At 43.2% G+C, this 21,609-nt stretch overlaps 1 protein-coding gene across 2 annotated transcripts in view; it reads right to left on the bottom strand.

Annotated features, from left to right (window-relative positions):
- Positions 1-21,609, bottom strand: part of bcar1 (BCAR1 scaffold protein, Cas family member) — a 79,358-nt gene that overhangs the window by 25,224 nt on the left and 32,525 nt on the right. Inside the window, exon 1 of one of the 2 annotated variants that reach the window (XM_070831356.1) lies at positions 17,464-17,811. The exons of the other annotated variant lie outside the window; for it this stretch is intronic. Coding sequence (XP_070687457.1) covers positions 17,464-17,475 — 12 coding nt within the window. The 5' untranslated portion in view covers positions 17,476-17,811. Of the gene's footprint in view, positions 1-17,463; positions 17,812-21,609 lie in introns of those variants that run through there. 2 annotated transcript variants of the gene reach the window in all.

Below are 21,609 nucleotides of genomic sequence, written 5' to 3'. Positions count from 1 at the left end.
AAGACAAAGCAGCCCCAGAGCATCACTGGGCCACCGCCATGCTTCACTGTAGGCAGGGTGTTCTTTTCAGTGTATACCTCATTCTTCCTCCTCCAGACATACCTCTGATCCATAGACCTGAAAAAATGTGCCTTACTGTAGAAACTTGTAGAAACTAGTCTTGCTGCAGGTCTTTTGCAGTCACTTGAGGATTTTTGTCCACCTCCTCAGAAATCTGGTGGCAGCTGTTGATATCTCCCTCTTTCTGCTACATCCAGGTAGTGCAGCAAGTATTCCTTTATTTTTTAACTTGAGAGCTATGCTTCTCAAGTAACATCCAGTGCCTTTGCTATCATTTTGTATCCTTTTCCTTTTTTGTGCAAGGCAATGATCTCCTCTCTTACCGTTTTGCACAGTTCTCTTGACTTACCCATATTTCTAACAACTAAACGTCGCTGTGAACAAACCCCTGGCCAGTCCGGGTTTTTTTTGTGTTCTATCTCAAGCAAACCTGATGCAAGTAAGGAGGCCCATGATTAGTTGCATCAGGTGAGATTTAGACACCTGACTCTATTCAGGGGGTTGAATAATTTGGAGACTGCAGCAGTCATTAAAAGTGGCATAATAGTTATAATAGTTGTGTTGAGCTATTTCTATTGTTCTTGTTTGAGTTGTTCGTTGAACATAGCTGAAAGTTTGTAAATTTTGCCAATGCACCTAATTTGCAATGGGTGTTAATAATAATTCCAATAATTTTGAGTGCAACTGTACACATCCTAGTCACAATTCTTTACAGACAAATTTAGGGGACTCTTACTCACAAACACTCCACTCACTCAAAACCTGTTTAGAATGAGCAATAAACAGAATGACAGTACTGAGCTGTATTATCATTCATTTTAATAAATGACACAATGCTTTATGTTTGACTATGCCGCCAAAGAGAGGGCAAAGTACAAGGAGACTGAACTGCTCTTACTGTTTGATCACGAATAAAGTCTGAGGTCGAATCTGGACAAACCATCATGAGGCACACACACACACACACACACACACAAAACACACACAAACACACATCCATCTTTGTGGAAGCTCAATGTGCACAAAGAACACCTCCCCTCCCCTCTCTCTGGAGCTGTTTGAAACTAAACCAATATTTGACGTCCATGTCTGAACTCTCCTCCCTCATTGTGTCTGAGTTCCACCCCAACTATCACAGGCTGGTACAGCCTGTACTGGCCCCATGCCAGCTTCAGACACACACACACACACACACACACACACACACACACACACACACACACACACACACACACACACACACACACACACACACACACACACACACACACACCAACCTAGGGACAAAGCTCTGCCCATTTAAATGAGGCCATGTAATTGGCTTCCAGATTTATAGTCGGACTTTTCTTTCACTGCACTGAAGGCCTGTTCATGGCTTCTGAGTGGGCTAGGCATGAGACGGAGAAAGGCACTCGACCCTAATCTAATACGCTCACTTCATCAAATTCATTCACTGGCTGTGTTAACATGCACAGAAAAATCCCTGTTACAGGAAAAAGACATGCCAGACACTCCTCTACCATTATGTGATATCCAGTTCCTTTGTGATCCAAAGTCAGATTTCTTTTCTAAGTATCTCCTCTTCCTCCATCTGACTGCCACAGTCTGACTCATCTTATACTTCACTTCAAGTCTCCCTCATGTCAAAGGGTTTTGCCTCTCGCTCCATCACTTGTATATTTCAGCTTCCCTATGCAGAATGATGCATGTGCAGAGTTTAACACTAGGGCTGTTTTCACTTTCATTCACTGAAGGGAAAACGTTTCTCTGAGCTCACGTTAAATCTCACTTCAACATACCAGCAGGAATTTGTCATGGTCGAGTATGTTACTTATAGTGTGACGTGGAAACTTAAACCCTCCAGGAGAACGGACTTTTCAGAGAAGTAGGAGACATTTTGTGCCCACCAGTTTCACTTTTTAAATATACAACATTTGCATATTTATCGAGTAAATGTATTTTAGGAACATACAAGACAGAAGTACAGTATTATTAAAAGCAGAGTATTTTTGTATGTGCCACCACCTTATTTAGAACACGTTAACTGATTGATTCCAGCTGTTCACGAAGATAATTTAAACATACCAGCAGCGGGAAGCTTATTTATTAGTATGAACCCTAATAACAAGTCAGGTATTTTAGTGGTTTTAGGGAACAAACTGGTGCAGTAACAAGTCTGGGACAAAATCACCTTGTAGTATTAAACTGGGAAATAAAATACAACACATCTTTGTACATTCATGCTGTGTCTACATAATGACTTTAAATAGACTCAAGTCAGAAGAATGACTTCTCATCTAATGTGAACATCCCTGGAGCACCTGAATGCAGCAAGATACACTGAATAAAATGAGAAAAACTGTCACATGTGACCAGCTGTCTATCTCACAGCCCAGTGGACGCAGAAAACACCTTTTACTAATGAAGATCCCTAAACCCCATCATTATATGGTGCAGCTCCTTCCATTATGCTGCCATTCTAAACACGTCCTGTTTCACAATCACAATCCAGAGCTGTCAGTTGTTAGTTAACTGTCAGGAGCATCAACCAGGGCAGATAACTATTCAGATCATCGTTTGTTTCCTCAATTAAGAAGCGACTACAACGTCCAGGTTGCTCTGACATGGAAGTCAGTCAGCCACTACTATACTGTGTGTGCTTATCTTGTCCTCTGTGTTACTGTCCCTCAGGGTTTCTCCAGTATCAGTAAGAGTGTCCTGTGTGTGCACACGCTGCTGCCAACCAGCTCTACCTCTGGTGTGAGTGCTGAGTGGATGATGAATGTCCGTTCTGTCTGCGCTCTGGTCTTTCTCACACTAAGTCTCTACAGAGAAATGACCGCAGCTACCGAGGCCAGACTGAGGTCACACTGTCTCACATACATGCCCACACACACACACTCTCTCTCACACACACACACACACACACACACTGGAGGATTACACTAACACATTGGGCCAGTATTATAATGGAGCTATCAATAAAATACACACATAAAAAAATATAGACATGTTCACTGCTTTTTATGAAGCGGACACTTGGACAGGAATCACTCAAGCTTAAAAACTGTATTGTCTTCACACACAAGCACTCACACAAAGAAATCCCCCTTTTTAGTCCATCCCAGTGTCCAAAGCAACAGGAAGTGCAATAAGGATGATTCACACACCCTCCTGTTTGGGCTGATTGGATGAGTCAGTGACTTGACCCTGAGGTCTTAGGATCGCCCTGAATAGGTTCTCATGCTCTCTCTATTTCTGTCTCTCTGAATCCCAGTTGGTTTGTCCAATCGGCTTTCAGCTAAGTTTTAGAATGAAGTTAGTCGCTGCCATAAAAAGGTATTGGTTTAATAATGAGACTGAATCATGTTAATTACATTTTAATCATGTTAATTACATTAAATTGATGCTAACTACATCTGACTAAACTTGCCCACAACAGTTTTCTTTATAGCTGGAGGAAGTGATGTCACTGACCACACCTTCAGAAACGTCTTTATTGTTATTTGTATGACTAAAACTTACTCTTACTCTTAAATTGCCTTTTTTCGAGGTTTGCAGCCAAACGATTTCTTGTGTGTCAACATCAAACCCACAGTGAGTTGGATCTGAATATGTTGCTGCAACAAACAGAAGTGAGCGTAGGAATCAGAGCAGACTGTTGTAAAGCACAGACGTGGAGACAGACAGAAGAGAGATTTGAGCAGAAAGCTTCCATTAGCTTCATTCCCTGGTGCTCCGCTCCTGTTCCTCTGTCAAATCCATGCCTGCTCTTGTCAAATATTTCTGTGGTTACTTGAGTAAATGATGACTGAACAACATCAGCAATGTGAGAACTCAGGTCTGACTAACTGACCGGAGAACAGGCCTAAATACAGGCCTCCAGCAGTTTCCATCAGAGGTCATCTGAACACTTGCTCACTTCAGACTGTCGCTACAGATCAACAAATCAAAGTGGAGTGAAACAGCAGCATGATTAGCGTCAGGTCACATCATGGTGACATGTTATTGGATCCAGGAAGTGTCTTTGTGAGTGTATGCCGCTAATTTGGCCTCAAAAAGAAACTCCTGTCCAACAACAGCAACCAGTGTTTTTATTTTAGCAGTGGGTTAATGAATGATACCATGAACTTTCAGTTTTCATTTTTTGGATAATTCTATTATGCTGTGGCGGTCTGAGTATTGTTCCAGAGGCTGACTCGCCATGACAATAAGAAGATTCTATGGGACTGTTTTATATTTCTTTAATTAATCAATGCATGTTGGGTTTTTCATGGATTCACTTTGGATCCAGTCCAAAATTTTGAACCCATGAAGACTTTTAAGACACAGTTAAATCTTCCACCCACATGCAATTATGTAAGGACACAAGTCTGTTACAGCTGATGCTTTGACTTGTGATCTGCAAAATATCTTTCGCTAAGAGTCGTTACAGGTTACAGTGCAAGTGCTGCAGAACACACTTTGTCCTGCTGAACACAAGAAGAAAAAGTTAGAGCATCCAAAACTGAATGATGGAGGAAAGGCAAGTGGGTCAGCAAAAACATCAGGACTGATGGCTTGAAGCGCTTCTGTTATCAAGGTTTTTAAGGGTACTACCTAACATTTTGGTATGCACTTGGTTAAATTTAAATGGTATTGTATTCTGGCAGTATACTCTAGTTAAGCACTTTGGATACCAAATCCACACTTTGAACCTCTAAAAGCCCAATCAGCTGTGTGCAGACATCCCTGTGTGTTAATCAGCGTGAGAAAGCCATCAAGTAAACACTTGTACGTCCACTATACAGAGGTGGTCTGGGAGTGTGGAGAAATGAGAACACAGCGGGAGCTAATCACATTATCCAGACCTCTTGGGATAAATCCCAGCAGCGACAGGCCCCAGCGATGTGATGTTAACATGACAACCATTGTCAGGACAACCAACTGCCACTGAGTATTCGAAAGTTCAATGGAAATATCGCATCAGGACGATGGATGAAAGACAGCAGACAAATGTCAAGTGGGCAAAGAGGAGCTTAAAGCTCTGAGGGCTGAGAGAAGCACTATTCCATAAACACAACTGAACATCTGATTGAAAACACCTAGAAGCCCACAAACTAACTCCCAAAGCAGACTATTATAGTTACACTGGTGTGTTCTGGTGTATGTACTTTGACCTTTTTGTCACTTTGATGATTCTGTAAACAGAGGAATTCCATAGGAAGACTTTTCTGCTTTGTGTAGCCTGTGTGATGTTTGATCATTGTGTGGTTGTTTTCCTGCCTTTGTGCAGGAATACATACAGATGGATGTGCAACAGATTATTCTATCTATTAAAAACTTTGATCCACTCATCGTCTATAGAGCATCTTCATGCATTAGTTACGTATGCAGCTAACAAGAGACATGGACCATGTCTCCAGGGGAGGTGCTGTACATTCCTCTCATTGCTGTAATATTATAGAATGAACCATGCATGTGTACTACTGGTCAGTCAATAATCATTTTTGAATACATTTCTGTAAATCCAACCTTTGGTTAAAACATTGTCCACTGTTTCTGCCATTACAACAGATGAGGAGGGTGTTGTTAGTTCAGGTCGTAATGATCTGAACATTTCTCTGTGCACTGTAAAACAACTACATCAGCGGGTGACATAAGGTGTAGCTAGCTGTAGCATATTACTGCTGACCAGCCCTGTATTTCATTTATTATATTATCAATCATTATCACGAGAGTTTTTCTGGCTACCTTAAAGGGAAGCACTTCTCACAGATCTGCAGCAGTTACGTGATGCTGAAACCATCAGTTCACTTATCATATGCTTTTCTCTGTCTCATGTTATTGTAAATGAAATGTGTTTGGGTTTGGACTTTTGGTGAGACAAAGACAAAACATTTGAAGATGACCTTTACTGCGATGGGTATGACCACCAGTTAATGTCAATATGCATTTAATGGTCAAGACTAAAATATAGAAGCTTTTTTAACATTTTGGTTTCAGTTTTGTTAGAATATCCAGCAACTCCCACTGCTAAAAAGGAAAGGAGAGAAAGGGGAAAACAGAAACGTCCACTGAGGAGAAAGTAATGTGAACAGCTGGTGGAGCGAGCTCTGTATAGACAGGTCACTCATCTGTGTGACTGAGTGTGTGTGTGTGTGTGTGTGTGTGTGTGTGTGTGTAGCTTAATGTCCTTTGTCTCTTGCATCCTATTTGACCCCTGGGGACAAATACTAACGTGCCACATGAGGTTTTGTGTGTTTGAGTTTGTGTGTGTGTGTGTGTGTGTGTGTGTGTCTATTCAAAGGCACTTCCCCTGTGTGTCTATTGCACCATCTATTCTATCCATCCTCTCACAGTTCCTTTACTGCTCTTCCTCTTGCTTCTGCCCTCTTGTGTGAACATTAATCTCCCAGTAACATCAGCATCAACATCTCTCTCCTGCAGAAAGTCCACGCGCTCACTTCAAATTTAAAATTAGTGATCACAGAGAAAGTTGCTTTATCAACTGTGCTGTCACGCAGCCTCCACCCGTGACTACACATCCAGGAGTCAGCCCGTCACAGTCACGATATCGTGGCTCACGGATTTTTCTGTTGTTAGACAACGAAAAAGGTATGAAATCATTATTTAAATAATTTCTCATAAACAAATTCACACAGTTATTCCTACAGTTCATAGTGAAACAGAGAGAGGAATCCATCTTTCTTTCTCACCCCTATACAGCTAACCAATCGCAGCATGAATGTCAGAGTCTTGGTTTTGGAAATTGACTGAACAGGTTGGACACAGCCCGCCATGAAAAGGTGGAGTAGGTGGTGAGCAGGTCAACCACAGAGAGATCTGACCTGCCCATTAATCCATCCTTCCCCCTCTGCCTCCTTCCTACGCACACTTTCTCACTCTTCATACTACGTTGCCTGACATAGTTGCTTCTGTACGGCCAATAGAGGCCACAATGGTCGTTTTTACCTCGTTGATAAAGTGACCACCATTGTCTTTTTCCAGTGTGAGGGCAAGATGGACAGACAGATAGATGTCGGGCGAATGGACAGAATGGCCAACGGATCACTGTCCTCTGGCCCAGAAGAAATACTGTGCTGATTCTTGTTTTCCCACAAAATGTTACCGTATCCATTACAGTCTTGACTTGTTCTACATGATTAAGATCAGTCTACTCTACCAGCATGTAAACATATTCATGTGCTGCGTGTAGCATTGAGCAGTTCCTCTCCCAAGCCAGTTAATCCACCAGAACATGCGGAAAAATACCCTCTCTGATCAATCTGTTGTAAGATATGAGCAAAACATGACTTGTGTTGGTGCTGTAGTGGGTGATCCCAACCGCACACACACACACACACACACACACACACACACACACACAAGCAATGAGGGACAAGGACGAAGTAAAAACACTCAAGAGTTTCATTAAGAAACAAGCAGTGTGCAAGATATCCCTGTATGTGTGTGTGTGTGTGTGTGTGTGTGTACTTCATCGTATGTTTTGGTTTCCTCTCTTCTCAATGCAAATTTGTCTTTGTCCCACATCCTGTCATCTGTATGACAAATGTGACCAGGTGTACGTACTGTGCAGCAGATCTGGGGACAGACATTCTGTTTACAGCGACTCACACTGCGTGGGTGCAACCACAGAATGTGTTGGCTTCATTAGAGGATTCACCGAGAACAATTACCTGAATACCTGAACTGTTGCGTGTCAAAACTCTGTAACATCTTTCCTCTTTTTTAGCTTAACAAGCTTCGAGCTCATAATCACAGGTAATCACACATGCTGCTGTAGCTCTCCATCTGATATCAACACTGAAAGAAATAGTCCATGTTTTTATGGCCGCACCATTTCATATTTTGGTTCTAACTGAGCTTTTTGATAGTCTAGTTGACGCACACTGTACTGTATCTACTGCATCGCTGAGGTGTGTGTGCTTCTGTGTCCCTGCTATGCTCCCCCCCCCCCCCCCCCCCCCACCCCCCCACCCCCCACCCACACACACACACACACACACACACACACACACTTACTACAGCATTCCACAGCCTCCACATACAAACACAAAACTCTCCGGTTACCTCACATTCCAGGTGTCACAACACACACACACACAGACACACACACACACACACACACACACATCCAGATTCTTGCAATTCATCGTAAAGATGAGAAAGCAGGGAATAGAAGCACAGCGCTCCTCTTTTTCCTAGCTTTGTTTCTTTCTCTTCTTCCCTCTGCCCTCCTCTTTCTCTTTCTCTCCCAACCTCCGCTTCTTTCTCCCTCACTTCAGCCCTTCCCTCCCCCCTCCCTCTTTTCCTGTCTTGGCATGTCAGACTGTTCCTGAGAAATAGTTGTGAGAGCACGGCTGATTTGCACAACAGCAGAAAGGACCCCTCCACCCAGGAGCCTCCACCCACATCCACACAGGCCCAGAGCACAAGGAGTGGGCTCTGCATATCAGTCATCCATCATTTGTGAGCTAATGATGCTAACTTACTGCTGACTGAAGCAGCATGTTACACTATGTGTTCTATTTGGTTCCAGTGGAAATTGTAGTGTTCATTGACTGTAAACATGTCCAACCATGCCTGTACCTTCTGAAACCAACAGCCCGACAGTCACACCCACCCCATGCTGTCGCTCTATGTGCAGCTGAGAAAGTAAGCTGGGTTTGAACTTCTCTCCCTTTTTTCATTTGGTCCATCGTCACTTCTTTCACTTTCCATGTGAACAACCAAGTGCAACACTGAATGTCCTCCTGCAGAGACTGAAAATGTGTGCCCCCCCCCCCCTATCAGGCTTTTTATTCCACCACAGTTGTGTCCAACAAAAATGTCCTTGAGAATTCTTCAGTCCCCTTGAAGTCTTCGAGGAATCCCTGGAGGCCATCTGAAGGTTCTCCTTAAGGTGCCCTCTGAGGAGTTGTTGAGTTGTCCACAAACATTTCATCTTTATGATTTACATAAAAACATTTTCTTTCTTTGCATCCTTTGGGGCTAAAAAGTACAACAAAATCTGTATCTTCCAAAGAGTCCCAGCTTTACAGTGGATATAAAAAGTCTCCACAGCCCTGTTAAAATACCAGGTTTCTGTGATGTAAAGAAATGAGACCAAGATAAATCATTTCAGAACTTTTTCCACCTTTCAAAAAAACTAAACTAATGTGGTTGCATAAGTGTGCACAGCCTCTTATAACTGGGGATGTGGCTGTGTTCAGAATGAACCAATCACATTCAGAATCATGTTAATAGGACTCAGTACACACCTGCCATCATTTAAAGTGCCTCTGATTAACCCCAAATACAGTTCAGCTCTTCTAGTAGCTTTTTTCTCACATTTTCTTAGTTGTATCTTACAGCAAAAGCCACGGTGTTCAAAGGTATCAGTCAGGAGAAGGTTACAAAAGACTTTCCAAGGCATTAGATATACCATGGAACACAGTGAAGACAGTCATCATCAAGTGGAGAAAATATGGCGCAACAGTGACATCACCAAGAACTGGACGTCCCTCCAAAATTGATGAAAAGACGAGAAGAAAACTGGTGAGGGAGGCTGCCAAGAGGCCTTCAGCAACATTAAAGGAGCTGCAGGAATTCCTGGCAAGTACTGGCTGCGTAGTACAAGTGACAACAACCTCCCTTAGTCTTCATATGTCTGGGCTGTGGGGTAGGGTGGCAAGACGGAAGCCTTTTCTTACAAAGAAAAACATCCAAGCCTGGCCACATTTAGCAGAAACACATTTGAAGTCTCCCAAAAGCATGTGGGGAAATGTGTTCTGGTGTGATGAAACCAGGGTTGAACTTTTTGGCCATAATTCCAAAAGGTGTGTTTGGCACTAAAACAACAGTGCACATCACCAAAAGAACACCACACCCACAGTGAAGCATGGTGGAGGCAGCATCAGGCTTTGGGGCTGTTGTTCTTCAGCTGGAACTGGGGCCTTAGTCAAGGTGGAGGGAATCATGAACGGTTCCAAATACCAGTCAGTGTCGGCACAAAACCTTCAGGCTTCTGCTAGAAAGCTGAAGACGAAGAGGAACGACAACGACCCAAAGCATACATCAACAAAAGAACGGCTTCACCAGGAGAAGATGAAAGTTTTGGACCGGCCCAGCCAGAAACTCTGTGGGGTGACCTGAAGAGGGCTGAGCTCAGGAGATGCCCTCGCAGTCTGACACATTTGGAGCGTTTGTGCAAAGAGGAATGGGCAAATATTGCCAAGTCAAGATGTGCCATGCTGATAGACTCCCACCCAAAAAGACTGAGTGCTGGAATAAAATCAACAAAGTATTAGTTTAAGGGTGTACATATTTATGCAACCACATTATTTTAGTTTTTTATTTTTACTTCCCCCCTAAAAGATTTCAGTTTGTTTTTCAGTTGAGTTGTACAGGTACAGTCTCATTTTTTTACATAACAAAAACCTGGCATGTTAACAGGGCTGGGTAGACTTTTTCTATCCTCTGTATGTGCTCTGTTCTACGGTGGTTAAGGCTGCTGCTCTAAGGAGAAGAATTCCTGCCTCCAGGCAGCAGAAATAACAGCAGGGATTGTGTAGCCTGAAGCACAGTGTAGACTCACAGGGGCGTGGCCTGAGTGTTGCCTAACCTGTTGACTGGCAATACGCACACACACACACAGGCAGAAAGTCGGCTGGTTCAAAGCCAGTGTATATTATTCAGTCTCATTGTCTAATGGACAAAGTTTTAGAAAGAACACTACTCCTCATTGACTGTTGTGCAGAGATTCAGAGGTCTAACAAGCACTGCGATGGAATGAGTGTAACTTTAGGTAATGGTATATTCATCTTCCGAAAAAAGGTTCTGTCATAATTTAATCAGCCTTAAAAAAGGACATGCTCTCACCATTTTATTAACATGTTAGATTCTTGTTTTCTTTGCTGTTAACTGCTCAGCTAGACAGTAATTCTACCAGTTTCCATTTACAAGGTGAAGGTTCAGAAGTGTGGAAAATCAAGGACCATGACTGTGTCCCAACACCTTCAGAAATTAGTATCTGCAATACACAACACACAATCTGAATGCGTGTCCACAGAGCTGAACGCACCTGTCTTTAAGGGCTTTACTAACCTGTACTTAAACAGGTAGCAAAGGCCGGAGCTAAAGGCTTGTGACACACCCTGTGATCACTGTGTGTGAGTGGCTGACAGAGAGATTACAGTCTTTATTTCTCTGCTCAAAACATACTCATGATGGAGACCTGAAACCTTCCTCTTTACCGTGGAATATATGAGGTTCAAAGCACAGGAGCTCCACCACTCCACTGTAGCACGAAGCTGCACAAAACGCACTGATGCATCAACATTTTGTAGTGTAAAAACAACACACCAAAGGTGTCCGGCTTAAAATGGTTTCACAACCACAGGGGCATAAATCTCCTCACTGGTGAACTCTGACACCTTGATCACTCACATAAATCTGTTGAGAAAGCTGCAGCTGAGACTGCACTGTTGACTCTATGATTCAGCACTGAGCAGTGGGGAAAAACATCCAGTGATTCATAGCTTGTTGTTTGTCTGCTAACTGTACTCTACAGTATTGGCTTAATACTTAAGGAAGCTGACGCACAAGCACAGGTTAGACTTCACATTCTCTAGTTAGCAAGTCAGCTTTAGCCTTAGGTCTATTCATACACTGAACCTTTTTGTGTTTTTAACTATCACTGTGGAAGACAGGCCCGTCATTTGACACATCTAGGAAATAAGCATGACATCAGTGAGCTCTACTGAGTTTGATCTTGATCAGAGTTGAAGTGATGCTGTGTACAGTAATACTGAAAATAGCTCATGTAAGGCAAACTTATACAGCTCGTTCCCAAAGCTTCAAACCATCCCTTACTTTTGAGCCACAACGTGTAACAATTCAAGCAACCTTGAATCCATATCAATGTGTGCCTGCATACAGTAGATTTAGAGATGATGGTGGTTTTGTGGTTTTTTTCCTCAACTCCTACGCAGAAGCAAAACTATCCTGCTGAATCTGCCATTTATGTTTCCTGCTGAATTGCAAAAAAAAATGCAGAAAATAAAACGTGATATTTCCTCCCCAAGCTGTAGGTGCATCTGTTAAATTCGGCCAGTATTCGATCAGCCAAGTACTGCGCTTTCACGTGGAAGTAAATTCTTGACCTTTAGGAGCAGAATGTGTAAAGTGTGTCAAATCTGGGGCAAAAGGTCTACTTGATGACTTTCCAAAGTTTTCAGTCGCATATCATGGAGTTGTGTTTGAGTTTTCCAGGATAATGAGAAGTGGTTGAAGGACCGTTGAGGTCTGATTATTGTGCTGCACATCAGAAAAAGGTTTCCATGCTTCAGTAAGATTTATTAGTGGACCTCATGTTCTGACTTTGGACTGAGCTAAGACACCCACCAGAACAAGAGAACAGGCATTCAAGCCAGGAAGCTTTCTTGCTGTGACATGACTGTGCCGATGACTGCTGCCTTAAATCCATCTCTAGACAGAAGAGCTGAAACATTTGAATTGGCAGTATTCATGCTTATTGTAGAAACAATGACACATTCTGTGAAGAATCCTGAAGAAATTAAATTTGATCCAGTCTATTTACACAATGGGAAATGACTATTAAGAATGCTAATTTGCATGGGAACGTTGTTTCTAATGGGCAGTCCATGACCGGAGCGCCATGAGTCAGTCCACAACAGGACAGCCTTGTCTTCCAGCAACGGCCCACATCTCACTACTTCACTCCTCTGGCTGATTAGATTCGACGTGACAACAGTAATCATTTTTTTGCCCTGCAATCATAAAGTCCTTCATTCAAATGTGGTCAGAACTTATATAGCATACTTCACCATCTGATTTCCTATCACCTCTGTCTCCTGCACGCTACCTGACAAAAGAAGACACAGAGTTTGTGTAGCATTCATCACAAACTGTTTCATAACCGTCTTGGTTGTTGTTCCTTAGAGTCTTGTGAACCATGTCTACACTGACAGAGATGAACATTTTAAAAATATGCAGCTTTTCTCCACCACTTCCACATGAGAGATGAGAGCTCACAGAAAACTCACAGAAAGAAACAGCTAGCTGTCAGGCTTTGATATGGTTCTCTTGACTGGACGCTTCAGTGTACCGGCAACATTGAAGCCAGCTTTCTGTCCGCTCGATATTATTGTGGTCAAATGAATCTGGGTCAGGTTGCACTGTCAGCTGCAGGAAGACATGGGTCCGAAAGAAGGGGCTCACCCAGTTCTGTTGGGCATGGACACGCACCTTTTGGCACACGTTACACTGGTAACCTGCTTTAACTACACTTAGTTAAGGATTTCTGAAAAACTTTGAAAGTATTGTGATTATTGATGAGGCAGAATAAATAAGTCATATTCCAAATGCATCATATTCATCATGTCAGAGAAGTCATCCACATCTGTGTCATCTTCACGATTCCTCTTTCATTCAGTACCAAAGCACGGCCAGCACTGCTTGACAATATCTGCCGTGTGCAGTGTGTATACTGTATGATGGAACTCCCTTTAAACATGTCTGTCTGTCTGTCTGATCACTGGGGCCCAACTGAGCACTCACTGCCCATCCCAAAAGCCTTTTCAGGTGCTGTGTGCGGTGTCCCAGAGGCCCATGGTATGTGGGTCAGAGGTGAAACTGCCCACTGAGTCACAGTTTACTGGCATGCATGAGTCAAACATGACTACTGGAGCACCTGCGCTGGGATGTACTGTCACGTAAAGTGAGGATGGGAGTGAAAACACAGTTTTCAGGCGTATAAGTGAGTGAATGAGTGCAGAAGTTTACTGAATGAATACTTATTGACCGACTGGTCCGATTGGCTGATTCACTACTCCACTGACTGACTGATTTCATGGGCAACACCTGTGTGAGATTTAACTCAGGGGTCAGTGAAGAGACTGCTCTGTGGATCAGTATGTGCGTGGCAGCTAATCACTGGAGCCAGCCCGTCGGCTAGCGGATGTGTGTGTGTGTGTGTGTGTGTGTGTGTGTGTGTGTGTCGCGCAGGACGACAGGAGAGGGGAATTCCTGCAGTGAGCCGGGCCTCCCTGACTCAGACAGTGAGTCAGGAGAAATACATGGGCAAAGAAATGTGCACTGACACCACGAGGAGTGCCGAGAATTCTTCCTCTTAACATTGTCATTCACGTCGTTAGATTTCTATTGCAGAGAACGACAAGGACCTGAGTGCTAATAATAACTAAATATCAAACTACAAGGGGACAAAGACAGCCAGCTACTGTACATGAGGTTGGTGATGAAGTTAGAACATTGTGAAAAAGTACCTCCTTCCTCTGGGCCACAGAGCCCCATTGTTGTCCAAAAACTATTAAAGTACATCAATGACATGTTCTTTCTTTAACACTGTCCTGCTGCCTGCTGTAGACACTAGGCTCTTTTTGAAAAACCTATGTATTCCTCATATATTTGGCTCAGGGCAGGTATTCAGAGACAGAGATAATTATTAAAAGGGGTTTTTGAAGTACACTACTCACAAAAAGTTAGGGATATTCGGCTTTCAGGTGAAATTTCAGGATGAACCACCACCAATACATTTCCTGCTTCAGTTAGAATTGGTATTTAAACAGTCCTCCTCATCCTGCTGTTCACATTCTGACATCATGAGACCAAGACGACACCTAAAAGTTGATCAGCAGCACCTCAACACTGGAGGCTTCAAACAGGAAGTCCTCAGACGGAGGTGTTCACTGAGCTTAGAGGGTCACAGAGTGTCATCAGGAGGTTGGAACAGTGATACAGAGACTGGAAGAGTCACAGAAAGGAGAGGAGTGGACGTCCTTTGGCCACGTCCCAATTTATTGAGACACTGAACATGTTTTGTTGTGGTATACCTACCACTGTTGGTAGATTTTCTTTCAATAAACTGATTAAGATGAATAAAATCACCAGTGCATGCTTCTACTTAAATGTCCTACTTTCATGATATAATGTCACTGTAGCATTCACTTTTTACATTTTCCATAGATTTCACCTGAAAGTCGAATATCCCTAACTTTTTGTGAACCCTGTATATCCATCTATTGTTACCTTCCCCAAGGAGGTCAAACTACTGGCCCCATTTTCATGGAACAAACCTGTACATAACATGACTAACCATCCTCAGACCTTTGTTAAAAAAAGGAAACAGTACCTCTACATCATTAAACACTGCTGTAGCACCACTGTACTGGGCTGGGGGTTTCTAATGAGCATTGCATAGTGGGACGACCATCTCATGTATCAAGCGACTTTAGTTAGTGTCCTGCTATTTCTGCGCGTGCTTCGCTCACACCTCATCGGCCCACACGTTACGTCTGAACACACAGCGTGCGGCGGGCGGACCTCTCAGTCTGAGCTGCTGTCAACACATCCGAGAGCTGCTGTCTGAATATTTCATCCATCTGATTGTGAGACTCAACGGGCAAGATTAGCTATGTGTTTTAATTAGCCAGGATCAAGTTAGAGTCGGGGAAACTCACATGTGGGAACCTGATATTCTCTCTCTTTCACACACACACACACACACACACACTCATCCATGGTATGGAGGGAATCCTCTTCATCTATTTAAAACCAGCCCTGTGTCCTGGCCCTGTCGGCTCCTCCCTGCTTCTGAGATGGATACTGTGTCACTGGCTGTCTGCTCAACTCTGCCTGCATTGTAATTGTTGTAGCAGAAGTTATCTAATATAATAACCAAGGATGGAAAAGAGAAGTTTTGGGCCTAATGTGCTTCCCACTAGTTTTCGGTCTGACCTGACAGGGACACATCCAGTGCTGCTGCTGAACATTGAACACGAAAGCATGACCACAGTCCATGAAAACCACATAGAATGCTAGCCTTGCTGTGTATGGAGTGCACCCTAGATAAAGCACTGGCTCTACTGTTGTTGTTATGTATTATTATGTTCTGTTGGGATCTTGAAACCATGTGTAGATGTACTTGTTGCTGTGTAGCACACTTTTTCTAGAGAAAATAAAACAATATAGAAAATATCATTCATCTTCGGGTTTTCCAAAAAGTAAGCACAACATTTATTTGTTTGGTACTATATGTGAGCAAACACTGGGGATAAGCTCTGTCCCTGCCTCTGAGCTCCACAACACTGGAATGTTATTTTATATTAATCACACACTAATTACTGGCGTGTAATTACTAGTTACACACACATCAGTCTGCTCCACAGTATTTTACTGTCACATTCCTGGCTGTGTAGTTACTCCAGACACACACACACACACACACACACACACACACACACACACACACACAGTGGTATGACATGAGCAGTGAGCCAACACTGACGCAGAAGCACAATGAAGAACAATGGCAGGGAAGTTTCGAATGCAATACTAGCACATCTCATCTCTTCTTTCTGCTCTCCTTCTCTCCGCTCTCGCTTTACTGAAGCGTTTTTCTCTTCCAGCCGTCTGATTGCGTCTCTCTGTCCTCTGGCCATAAAACCTTCATTTCTTTAACACTTTCCTCTGAGTCAGCAGAAAGGCAGACCACGGCTCTCTCACGCTCTCTCCTCTTTCTTTCTTTCTTTCCTTCCTTCTTTCCCTCTTTCTTTCCTGTTTTCTTTCTTTGCAGAGCGATATACAGTGAACAGCCTCTGCTGCGTGTTCTGATTCTGTGCAGTGATGCGTTCGATCAAAGGAGTTTGAAAGAAAAATATGCGCAATGCATCTTTGAGATACAGTCAGGAAAGAGGATTACAGGCATCAAGTGACCAACTCGGTTCTTATTAAGTATTCAGATATGCAACCAAACCAATGTCACTCTTGCTTCATTTTCCCTTTTCATAACGACTTTTTGTGCTGTACTTGTTTCTTTCAGCATAAAGTTTCCATTTCAGTGACACACAGTCAGTCTGACTGAAGGTCAAGTCTTTAACTTCAAACTCTTTCCAAACTAAACACAGCAGCAACAGATTGCCAGTCGTTTCTAGAGGAAGAAAAACAGGAGGAATTTTTAGTAACTTCGTCCTTTCAGTATCTGCACATTCCTTTACAGGACAGCGATGTCTCCTTAACTCTTTACCACACACACACACACACACACACACACACACACACACCCCGCTGAGGGACAACAAAAGCTAGGAATCTGCAGAGAAAATGTTAACTCCAGTTTCCCTCTCCTCCCCCTTCACGTTTTTCTTTTCTTCATACTCAAGAGCCCCCCCCCCTCTCCAAATCCGTTCACAGCTGGGGTGTAGCAGGTCCTGCTAAGACACTCACAGACACACACTGGAGTACAGGGGCTGAAGGAGTAGACCAACACCAAAAAAGGCACAGAATGTTTTAAAACAGTGGGGAGTGCCACAGAGCTGTGATTTTGCATGCAAACACTGAACTCTCTCTCTCTCTCTCTCTCTCTCTCTCTCTTCCACTCACCAGATAGTTCATTTTGTCCTGCTGCAGTGAGGCGGCTGTGGTAACTCCAGCAGGGCTGTAGCTCAGCCCCCGTGAGACACTTTGCCAACTAGATCCTTTGCGAGGTGCAGATCCCAAAAGAACCCAAAACTGCCCTCCTCCCTCCTTCTTTCCCTCTGTCCTGTGTCCTTCTGCCCTCCCTCCCTTTCCTCCCCTGCGTCTCTCCCTCTGTCTTGTTCAGGCTTGTTTTCAGTAGTCAAGCGGATCCCGACACATTCTGCCGCTCCGTGATCTCACACAGCAAAAATGAGACTGCTGCTTGGCCCATTTACTTCTACCCCGCTCGCCCCTTCTTTCTCCCTTGATCTCCCTCCCTCCCTCACTCTCTCTCTCTCTCTCCCTCTTGCCTGAGGAAAAGAGGGAGGAGTGTGTAACCTGACACGTCACTTCCTGTTGGATCCTGATATTCCCTCTATCCATTCTGGCCATTGGCCTGAGGATCTCCTCTCATGCAAATAAGCTTTTCCCTCCCACTGTCCCTGCTCCCCCCCTCTCTCTCTCCCCCTGGCTGTGAGAGGCTGTCAGTGCTTTGGAATGCTGCTCAGGCACACTCACACAGTGCAGCATGACCTCATGTGACTGCCTTTACCCCCACCTTGGTGTCGCCCTGCCTTAAAGACTGATAACTAAACTGATGTGTCCCATGATAACCAACTGGATTCAGGAGGAATCGATTCTTTCACACACTGAAGCTGCTTCAGGAGCAAGTTGGGGTTCAGTGTCTTATCCAAGGACACTTCGACATGCTGAGGGGTCAAACCACCGACCTTCTGATTGAGGGACGACCCACTCTACCACTGAACCACAGCCGCAGTAAAAAGACTTTTCTACAGGTCCCATAGTTTCATGTAATTTCCTACAAAGATATTAGTATTTTATTGTAAATTCAGTGAAAAGCAAAATGTGACCTGTGTTTAGTGGGTCCACCAGTCAGCTGTGAACAGCAAGTCAGCAGAAAAATGTGAAATTCACTATAATAAATCATTTCTGCAGGAATCTTTCCAGGGAAATATTAGGATATAATCATAAACAGAACGTTACAAAAAGTTCTTCAGTCAATAGAATTCTTAGAAAAATCTAAACTTTTAGAAATTTGCCTGAAAATCTGTTCACTAAATTCAACAACTTTTGAAAATCTCTCAAATTTTGGAAAGAAGCCTGGTCCATCTATTTTCTGTCATCATTTATGTATGCCAGTAAGGAAATCAAATATTTCATAGGATATTTTTGTACAGATATGCCAAAGGTATATGTGTGTCTCCAGTACATGGTTAAAAGGCACCAAGCGACACTGCAGAGGAAAAACAAGAAGCGCCACACTTTATGCAAATGTCCTCATTGATCAGCAACCAGGCGACAGCCAATCACGCTCGTCGTAATTCAGAAACAAAAGCACAGGGCTGTTTTCTACTCTGCTCCACAATGCTGATCAGTCTTGTCAGCTTGTCACTGGACATCATTGTTATATTAAACAGTTTCAACAATGTGTACCACCTTAAAAAAGACAGTGAACAAAGCTATTCTGTACCCAATAAACACACGAAAGGAACCGTGGCTGTATTCTCATAAGACTCATACTACTATTTAGCATGCCAGAAAAACATTTAGTATGTTTGAATATACACTCCTCACTAAAAGTTAGGGATATTCAGCTTTTAGGTGAAATTTCAGGATGAACCTAAAATACATTCTAACCTTTCCAGGTGAACTTAATGTGACCTTCTCTAAACCTTTGAATGCACATGTCCAACTGTTCAGTGTCTCAGTACTTTCTGCACCAGCTGCTGTTCTCTAACAAGAAGCTTAACAGCAACATTCACAACAGGTTTGATCCATGAATCCACCAATACATTTCCTGCTTCAGTTAGAATTGGTATTTAAACAGTCCTCCTCATCCTGCTGTTCACATTCTGACATCATGAGACCAAGACGACACCTAACAGTTGATCAGCAGCACCTCAACACTGGAGGCTTCAAACAGGAAGTCCTCAGACGGAGGTGTTCACTGAGCTTAGAGGGTCACAGAGTGTCATCAGGAGGTTGGAACAGTGATACAGAGACTGGAAGAGTCACAGAAAGGAGAGGAGTGGACGTCCTTTGGCCACGTCCCAATTTATTGAGACACTGAAAATGTTTTGTTGTGGTATACCTACCACTGTTGGTAGATTTTCTTCAAATAAATTGTTTAAGATGAATAAAATCACCAGTGCATGCTTCTACTTAAATGTCCTACTTTCATGATATAATATCACTGTAGCATTCACTTTTTACATTTTCCATAGATTTCACCTGAAAGTCGAATATCCCTAACTTTTTGTGAGTAGTGTATGATGTGTCAAAAGCATTTGGCCAAATATATGAGGAAGTCCCACTACAACCAGACGTGCTTCTCTGGCGATCCTGACCCACAATCCTTTGTGCTGCAGAAGCTTCATCACACAGACAGCACGTCTCTGGTGAGTTTGGCAGGCATATGTAATGTGTCTAGTCACGGCAGAGTGTGTAAATGACGTGCTCAGAGCAACACACACACACACACAGAGGTACAGCTTCAAGAGAGGCCAAGAGAGGCCGGCGGCTACTTTGTGTAGGCAGCATCAGGCCACATCTACGTCCATGCAAGATAAACAGAACAAGAACACACACACACACACACACACACACACACACACAGGGGGACTATGGAAGAGTTGTGCCACAGGAGGACAGTCTGCTTCTGTCTGTGGGCCTTGCTTATGTGGATGTTTCAGACTTACCTGGCCTCTGAAGCCATGTCAGCTCTAACACTGATTCATTTAAAACCCTTTTCTCTCTGCGGGCTACACTGAGACAGTGTTTCCTCAGCACCACCACAAGAAGATGAAGATAGATCTGGCCTATTTCTGTTGTCGTGGTGGTGTTTCCAACTGAACGATGTTCTTTAAGGTACAAATCTGGGAACACACTGGAAGACTTCTCAAACCGACAAAAACTAGGCACACTGCACATAAAGAGGGACTCCCACCAACACGCACATTTTACAGTAAGCAGAAAGAATCACAAATGCTGAGTGACGGAGGAGAGAAAGACAAGAAGAATAAAACACTGCTAACAGCTGATTACTGTTGGTGAACAAATCGTAACCCTAACATTAGCTTTAGAAAGAAGAACCTTTTGCCTTGTCAGTGTTCAGAGTGATGAACTGTGATTATCAAGCCACTGTCCTGTCCGTAGCAGTTGGCATACACTTGCAGTTCTCAGCACAAACTCCTCCTCCGCTGACCGTTGGTGTGAGGGGGCTGTTTCAGTGGAATGATTTGCTCTGAAGCCAAACTACCTGATGTAAGACTTGGTTGCAATCTGCAAACTCACTGCTAGATGCCACTAAATCCCACAGACTGCAGCTTTAAGGAAGTGATGATTTTGTTTACTAGATCAAAAACTAGACTGTTAAAAAAAGAAGCAATAGAAGTATTGACCTCCATTCATTTTCTGCTGAATCAATTGGGCCCCACCTTGTAAGAATAGCATTTCCAGATTAATTCACTATTACCTAATTCAAGATTTTGAATTACTTTTTTCCTTAATTCCAAATGTTGAATTCATCATCAGTTTCCACAGATTTTCATTAAACCAGGGTAGATTACTTTTAATCTTGAATTTTTCTGGACTCTAATAATAAAAACTTCCCTTATAAGTAAATGTTTCAAACCAACCATGTCACTGTCAAACGCAGCCTGCTCATCTTAAAGGGGAGCAGTGTGTTTAAACCTGGGCCCTCTGGTGTCTCAATGACTGGTAGGCACAAAAATTGTTCCAGAAGATCGCCTCCTCCAGCAGCCACAAAACAGGCTGCAATGGCAGCAATATAATCCTTCGGGCCCACTGTCAGAAAAAACAACCACTGAAGGATCCCTGGAAAGGATCCCTACAGGGATCCCTACAGCTCTTTTCAAACACACCAGACTCCACTGACAAAAACAGCCATTTGAGCTCAAGGAAAACAGGAGTTGCTGATCTACTGCTACTTTGATAGATTAGTTCATTTGTGGATCCAACACAACATTTGTGTAAGACACAATAACACAAACATGCTGACCAGTCACCAGCAGTAGACCTGCAACTCTT

The sequence above is a fragment of the Pempheris klunzingeri genome, chromosome 5 (assembly GCF_042242105.1).
Source record: "Pempheris klunzingeri isolate RE-2024b chromosome 5, fPemKlu1.hap1, whole genome shotgun sequence".
NCBI lineage: Eukaryota > Metazoa > Chordata > Actinopteri > Acropomatiformes > Pempheridae > Pempheris > Pempheris klunzingeri.
This window is presented reverse-complemented; position numbering and strand designations above follow the sequence as displayed.